Source organism: Rattus rattus, chromosome 12 (assembly GCF_011064425.1).
Source record: "Rattus rattus isolate New Zealand chromosome 12, Rrattus_CSIRO_v1, whole genome shotgun sequence".
Lineage (NCBI taxonomy): Eukaryota > Metazoa > Chordata > Mammalia > Rodentia > Muridae > Rattus > Rattus rattus.
Window position 1 is genome coordinate 70,180,521 of NC_046165.1, and position 8,504 is coordinate 70,189,024.

At 40.3% G+C, this 8,504-nt stretch overlaps 1 protein-coding gene across 1 annotated transcript in view; it reads right to left on the bottom strand.

Moving 5' to 3' along the window:
• Window positions 1-8,075, bottom strand: part of Rnf212b (ring finger protein 212B) — a 45,077-nt gene extending 37,002 nt beyond the window's left edge. The window contains exons 1-3 of the mRNA XM_032918217.1: window positions 7,976-8,075; window positions 5,119-5,171; window positions 4,838-4,912 (exon numbers count right to left, since the gene is read on the bottom strand). Coding sequence (XP_032774108.1) covers window positions 4,838-4,912; window positions 5,119-5,171; window positions 7,976-8,075 — 228 coding nt within the window. The remainder of the gene's footprint in view (window positions 1-4,837; window positions 4,913-5,118; window positions 5,172-7,975) is intronic.
• Window positions 8,076-8,504: the final 429 nt, after the last annotated feature.

The window sequence follows — 8,504 nt, forward strand, 5'->3', positions numbered from 1 at the left end:
ATGTCTATATCTTCCTGGCAGATGCAGGAGAAAATCAACCAGGAAAAAATGGTTGCAGATTGGGGTTGGGGGTTTAGCTCAGTGGTAGAGTGCTTGCCTAGGAGCACAAGGCCCTGGGTTCGGTCCCCAGCTCCGAAAAAAAGATCCAAAAAAAAAAAAAAAAATGGTTGCAGATTTTTGAGGAAACAATCAAAACAAGGTAAACCTTTTCTTGCTTTTCACGAGCAATATTACTTCTTCATTCTTTGGAAAGTAAGTCTTGCCAAGTGTGGTGTTCACACCTTTAGAGGGAACGGTAGGTGGACCTCTGCGAGTTGGAGGCCAGCCTCACTTACATATTGAATTCTAGGACAGCCATGGCTATGTAGAGAGGCCCTGTCTCAAAACAAAACAACACACATACACACATACATCCCCTAAACAAACAAAATAAGGGCTGGGGATTTAGCTCAGCGGTAGAGCGCTTACCTAGGAAGCGCAAGGCCCTGGGTTCGGTCCCCAGCTCCAAAAAAAAAAAAAGAACCAAAAACAAACAAACAAACAAACAAACAAACAAACAAAATAAATCCACAAAACAAGCTTTGGGGCACTTAGCTCCCTTAGGCTAGTTCCTACTTCCATTCCTGGAAATGCTTGCTTATTAATTTATTTATTTAATATATTTTTTTTGGTTCTTTTTTTTCGGAGCTGGGGACTGAACCCAGGGCCTTGCGCTTCCTAGGCAAGCGCTCTACCACTGAGCTAAATCCCCAACCCCTTATTTAATATTTTAAAAGATTTGTGTATGTATTTTATGTATTAACGCTCTTATCTGCATGAGCACCTGAATGCCAGAAGAGAGCATCAGATCCCATTAGAGATGGTTGTGAGCCACCAGATGCTGAGAATTGAACTCGAGACCTCTAGAAGAGCAGCTCTTAACAAGTCATTGCTGCAGTCCTTCTCATTTGCTTGCTTGTTTATTTATTGTTTGTGTATAAGTATTTTCTCAGAATGTATGTGTACTATGTTTATGCCTGTGGAGGTCAGAAGAGTCCATCATCTCCTGGAACTAGAGTTATGGATGGCTGTGAACCACCATGTGGATTTTGGGAACTGAACATAGATCTTCCAAAAACAAGTGTTCTTAATCACTGAGCCATCTCTGGCCCCTCCCCCTTTACAATAAGCTGTCTATTTCTAATGTTTAACTCAAAAGGCATTACTTTTTCTCTACTTCTCCTGGCAGCTGCTGGTATTTTCACCTAACCTGTACTATGTTTTTTCTTAAACATTAATAAAATTGCCCTTGAGCTTTCAGAATACAAAACAAAATGCAAGTAACGACCTTCTCTTCTGTGTGCGTGTGTGTCTTAAGAATCAACCCAGGCCTTTCTACCTGCTGGGAAAGGCTCTGCTACTGAGCTATAACCTTCAAGCCTTTTTCCCTTCTGCTGCCATCACTGTGCAAGCAGTCTGCTTAGATTTTCCCCTCCTGACTGGTTTCTCTGCCTGTACTCTTAACCTATTTATGGTCTAGTCACTCAACAGCCACATTCTCTTTTAAAATTATATATCACATGACATCATTTCCTTGTTTAAAAAACGCTCCAAGTCTTGCAATTTGCTATGTAGACCAGGATGACCTCAGATGACTGACAGAAGTTCCCCTACCTCTGCTTCCCAGTGCTGGGATTAAATGGTTTTGCCACCATACTTGGCTCTACAAAACATTTCTCATGAATTTAGGTCAGACAACTAGTAAGCCATTAAGTGCTACAAAGATGCGTCTGCCTTTAAAAAGTGAGAAAAACATAAAACAGATATGTGCACAAATAAATCACATTTTTTAGAGTTAAATATTTTGCAGAGTTAGAAGCAATAGAGGGTACAAGAAACAAAACAAATTTCTGGTACAGAAATCATGGAAGACTTTACTAGAGAAGGAACAATTCTGCCATCTATTTAAAAGGTGCCAAGTTGTGAGTAAAGACGGTGGTCTATGGTTTAGGAATATAAGAAAACTAGCAGGTTCTTATAAGCTCTTCATTTCTCTTGCAAAGTTTAGAGTGGAATCAAGAACAGGAAGCTTTATCAAGAACTAGAACAAAGGGTTGGGGATTTAGCTTAGTGGTAGAGCGCTTGCCTAGCAAGCGCAAGGCCCTGGGTTCGGTCCCCAGCTCCGAAAAATAGAAAAAAAAAAAAAAAAAAAAAAGAACTAGAACAAAGCAGAAAAAAAAGTCCTTGTTGAGTCATCACAGAGAATGGAAATGGACATTTAGAGCCACAGTCCATTCATTCACTTAGGGCAATGTTTTGCATGTTTATTCAGTATTAGAAACTATTCAAAGAGAACAGCAGACTAAACTGACCAAACCTCTGTCCTCCCAGAGCTGTACTTCAGCACAGCATTCAGAGGTAAGCAAGACAACAGACAGGAGCTGTGAGAAAAACAAGACACGAAGTAGATGCTGGAGCAGGGAAGATCCTTCTGGGGAGAGGACCCTTAAGTAGAAGCTTGAATGACACAGTGTAGGGGTAGGCACCACGTCAGCTATTCAACCTCACAGAGTAGGAAAATATATTTCCAAATTGCTGACTTAACCAAACTGTCCCATCACAAAGGTGATGATTAACTGATCCTTTCTATTTATTTTACCTTGATTATTTGACCATGTATAATTGGTCCCGTGATTAGGCAGGTTAAGATTCAGACTATACATAATTTCTTTACTGATTATTAACTAACCATGGGGTTAAATATTAGCCAAAGCTTTGCTTTTTCTCTTGTTCAAGTGACCTCTTTTACATTTCTCCTTGGGTCTCAGCTGGATTTTATTGACTCACAACATCGAATATATCTCAAAATAATGGCTCATCCAAGTGACTAAGACAGCTACAGCCAAAGCTTTAATTCTGCTTACTGTATTTCCAGAGCTAAGATTGGCAGCTGGGGAAACATTAATGATAACTTTCCTGTTTAGAAAAGGTGTACTTAAGCTGGCTGTTGTGGGTCTTGCCTGTGATCCCAATTCTTGGGAAATGGAGGAAGAACAATCATGAGTTCAAAGCCATCCTGAGCTATAATGAGGCATGTCTCAAGAAAAAAAAGAAAAAAAAGCTTTCTTTTTTTTTCCCACGTGGAGAGGTTTAATGAGAGAAGGATGGGAGGAACAAAGGAGGCCGGCATGTGGAGGGGTGGAAAGGGGAAAGAAGGGACAGGGACATAGGGGAAGAGAGCAGAGCAGCAAGAGCAAGAACAAAAAAAAGCTTTCTTAAGAAGAATTGATACTGGTATAAAGCTTGCCTGGTATGTGTGGGACTCTGGGTTCAGCTCCCAGCAATACACCACACAAAAGAATAAGGAAAAGAATATCAAAGCCAAGTATGGTTTTTGGTACATGCCTTGTACTGAATGCCTTGTACAGCATTCAGAGGATAGCAAGATGATTGTGCATTTAAGGTTAGCCTAGCCTACAAGGTGAGATTCTTTCTCAAACGAAAACAATAAATTAACATGCTGGAGCTGGAGCTCAGGGGGTTAATTGCTAGCCCAGTATATGTAAGACCACGGGTTCTATTCCCAGCGCATATAGACCTAGAGTGGCAGGACATTCCTATATTCTCAGCATGCAAGTAGAGGGGAAAGGATCAGAAATATAGGGTCATCCTTAGCTACACAATGAGTTATAGCATACAACAGACCTTCCTTGGGCTGGAGAGATGGCTCAGTGGAAAAAGTACTAGCCACCAAACTTTAATCCACAGCACCCATGTGCTGGAAAGAGAGGAGAACTGACTCCTGCAAGCTGTCCTGCATTTTTGCTGTGGTATACAATGACCCTTTCTCTAACACACGGGCACACATATATAGCAGCAGTGAGTTCGATGAAGTGGGGGATTGGGGGAGGCTCCCCTCGAGGACAACAAGCAAATAAAAAAGACAATAGTTGGGGATTTGGCACAGTGGTAGAGCACTTGCCAAGCATGTAGAGGGCAATGATATTCATGTGAAAGTCAAAGTCTTTACGACTTGAGAACTCTCTCAAATGATCCTACCCTTTCTCTGCCTTTTGCTATAGTCTACTACTCCTGACCATGTCAATCATTCACCAACATATGGGACATCAGCAAAGACAAATATTTTTTAACATTCAAGCAATTGGTTGTTAACTCCAAATAAAGTTGAATATTATTGCAAAGATTACTGAAAGACAAAGGATAAGACATATAATCATGGATATAGGTCTACAAGCAAAAGGTCACAAGCTAAATTACCAAATCCATTCTTTGTAGGCCTAGACATGCAATTTTGAAGAAATGCCTCTGTCTGCAGAGAAAGATGATGATAAGGTTCCTTAGAGCACTGTTGAGTCACAAGAACAGGTTACTAGAAGTAGGAACTACAAAGTAAGATTCAATTAGATTGCAGTTTTCCCTGCATACCATAGATTCTAGTCAGTAAAAAGTTAACTGTAGAGATTGTATCAGGCAAGAAAGCAAAGAAAGCAGTTTCTGTCCACTGTACAAAGACAGTTTAAAAAGAAACTCTGTGTTTACTGAGCATAAAAAACCAAAAACAAACAAACAAACAAAACAAAAAACGAAACTCCCTGCCTGGTGGTGGTGGCACAAATCTTTAATTCAGGCAGAGGCAAAAGGTGGATTTCTGAGTTCTAGAGCAAGTTCCAGGACAGGCAGGACTAACACGAAGAAACCCTGTTTTAAAAGAGGTGGAGGTGGCTCCCCTCACCTTCCTCTTGGAGACAAGGGTTCTATGTACCCAGCTGTATCACTCGTGACCCAAGGTAGCCTTAAGCTTAAGCAGTGAGGCCTGCTCTTCCTCTGGCTATCATACCTGAGCGACGTGACTAAAGCACTGCACAGCCGTCTCCACAGGGCTTTTGAAGAACTTCTTCTCCTGAGGCTTTAGCTGTGAGGAGAGGAAGACATGCAGTGAGAATATCCACAACAAAATGAAAGGAACTACTGACTCTGCACTAAACAACTACCCTTTACAACTGCCATCTTTAAATTTGCTTCTTTTTTCTTTTATTTTTGAGCTGCTCATTACCTGTGAGATTTACTTCCTACAGATCAGGGACCGGATGACAGTTTATGACAAAGGTGAAAACTTACATTATCAGAAAGAGCCAGATGCTTGCAAGGACGTCCACAAACACCACATTTCTCTGAGAGAAAAAGGAAGAGATATTTGTTCTTAAGGACAGGGGGTAAGATTTTCCTAGAGTATGTAGTAAACTGTCAAGTAGAAGAGATTCTTAACTAAATTTAGATTATCATTGTGCTATAAAACATATTACCTTGATCTCTGTTCTCTAAGTCAGCATTGCCAAACAAACATGCTGAAGTATGAGGCCTGCACCGTGTTTATGTCTCTGTCTGCTTTCCTTTGGTTTAGAGACAAGGTTTTATAAATGTAGCCCAAACTAGCCTGAAACTTGTAGCAACCCTCCTGTCTCAGCCTTCTGAGTACTGGGACTAGTGGTATTTACTGGTAGTTTCTACTGTGCCAACAGAAGTACAGGAATACATTTGCAAGTGATCTCAGACAAATACAAGAGTACAATGATCTTCACTTCAGGTGACTTTTAAAAAATATTTATTCTATGAATGTTCTGCCTTTGTGTATGACTGTGTACCATTTACATGTTTGGTGCCTAAGGAAATCAGAAGGTGTCAGATCCTCTGGAACTGGAGCCACCATATGGGGGCTCAGAATTGAACCTGGGTTCTCTAGAAAAATAGCTAGTGTTTTTAACCACTGAGCCACCTCTCCTCTCTGCCTGACAGCAGGCACACACTGGGTACTATAAGAGGCTGGCTCCATGGTTATCCTACCCTGTTGTCACTTTGCTCATATTCCTAGATCTAGAAGCTCTCCTACTCTTCCTCTTCAACTGATGCCATCTGAAAGAGGCAAAAAGTGCACTTTCTAAGCTTTCCTTAAAATGCAGTGTTAGCAGTGTTGCTGATGGTAAATATCACGGGGCTATGGATGAGGCTCAGATAGAATACTTGTTTAGCATACATAAGACCAAGAAAAAGAAAGACAGATGCCATGTCAGGAAAAAGCAGTACATGGCTTTATGCTTCGCAGAGACAATCACTCTAAGGTGAGCTGCTGCAACCATAGAGAACATCATTGCATCAGCAGATAACTCAAAAGGGTCAAGAACCTCAGACAGGAAGACAAAGTTCTCCAGAGACTATTTAATGTGACTGTTCTTTCCTTGGGGAAGAGAGCTTCTTTCCCAGTCTGCCCTATATACTGATCTCTGTATGAGCCAGCAAGTGAAAAAATCCTGTTTAAAAGAAACACAAACTTTACAGCTTTCTAGAACCAACAGGTTAACAGTTCAGGATCCTTACCCTGATGGACAGAAATTTCTACCATTTTGCTTCTGCCTACCACTAGCTTCATCTTTCACCATTTTACCTGTCTCTACTCTATCTCGACTCTGGGTAAGTATCTGCACTACAATTTAATGATGTCCTGTTATTACATGTGCTACTGTCTTAAACTGTTTTAAAAGACGTGTTTTTATTTTATATACACGAGCATTTGCCTGCCTGTAAATATGTGTACCATGCGTGGTGTGTGCCTAGTGCCTGTGGATGCCAGAAGAGGGCAATGAGGCACTGTGTAGACGCTGGGAACCAAACACACATCCCCTGCAAGAGCAGCAAGTGCTCCTAACCACTGAACCATCTGTCCAGCCCCCAGTTTTAAATTAGAATGATCTTTGCCAAACTTGGCAAACTCCAGTTTATTGTTCAAAACCCTACTGCAGCATAATGCTTTCTAAGATGTTTTTTTTGATCACAGCATCCTGTCCTAAGTAGGGAAAAATTCCTTTTTTTGCAATGTGGATAATTTATAGGGTTTTTGTTACAGTTGTTCTCAGACAGAATCTGTGTGTTGCCTATACTGGCCTTCAAACTCCTCTGTTCAAGTAACTGACCCTCTTGACTGAGTCTCCCTAGTAGTTATAGTCATAACCACCATGTCAGCTCACCCAGCCCTAAGAATTTTCCTATTAATAAAAAAAATAGTGATTAGATTAGGGGTGTAGCTCAGAAATTTGTCTAGCATCCTAAAGGTCCTGGGTTCATTTCCTAATGCTCACTACAAAATAAAACTTTAAACTCAACTTCTCTTTCTTTGAGACAGGGTCTCACTTTATAGCTCTGGCTGGCCTGGAACTCAGAGATCTGCTTGACTTTGCCTCTTCAGTGTTGTGATTAAAGGCATTTGTTGCCACACTCTACCTGGCCTTCAAGTTTCCTTTCTAAAACTTGATAGTTGTAAGAAGCTGGCAATCATTTATTCTCTCAGATAATTTCCTTATTTACAGAATACAATTACGACCAAGGACTGTGGTGAAAATTACAGAAGACTGGTGCTAGAGGCTGGATATGGTGGTATATACCTGAAATCCCAGCATTTGGGAGGCTGGGGCAGGAAGATTGTGAGTTCAAGGACAGTTAAAGCTATATAGTAATTATAGATCCTGCCTCAAAAACAACAGGAAAAGCAAAAACTATTTTAAAAAATCAGTTTACTGAAAATAAACGCTGTAACTTATTTTTTTAATTGTATAGGAGCTTAAGAAGTAAGCCCCTGGCAGAGCACTTACCAAGCATGCGCAAAGCCCTAGTTCTATACTGAACACTGCCAAATAAACAGGAAATTGCTTATTAAACTCCAAGGTATCAACATCATTTTTCATCCATTATGACTTTTCCTGACACAATTCAAAACACTGAAGAGTAACACTATTGCTAAATCAGTTAGTTCCATTCTTTTATTAATGGATTCCTTTAATTTCCAAAATGAACAGCTGCGTACAGTGTCCATATTGTCATTGACGCCTACTAACTGACATTTATTCTACATCACACAGAGAAATGACTAGCCACTATATCTAAGTTAGAAATCATTTTGGGATAAATCTGAAAAGAAGTCACTCACCCAGAGTCATACACTTTTTACAGAAAATATGGCCACAGCTGGTGACAAAGAAATGGGCCCCATCTTTTCGGAAACACTGGTTGCAATGAAACCAATCCATTCTGGACCAGATAGAGAGAAAGAGTAAGAATAACGTAGAGCATGACAGAATTATAGCTGTTATAATAAAACTGCTTAACTTTTCACAGTGTACTGGGTGTGGGAACGAATTTGTGTGCATTACGTTTGTCTGTAGTGATATACATGTAACATGGCAAACTACCTTCACTATATGCCATAGAGCACGTGTGTGTGTGTGTGTGTGTGTGTGTGTGTGTGTGTGTGTGTGTACGTACATACGTGTGTGTGCAAAAATTGTACAAAAGTCATAGGAAGTCAGAAATGAGGCTTTCCCCCTTTCTTGGAGTGGCATAGTTGTTAAGTATTTATATTTATGTGCTTGCCTTTACTTTAACTCACTTTTGTTTTCTAAGTTTTGTAGCTTAACACATACATCAATTTATAACTAGAAAATCAATCTTTAAAAACG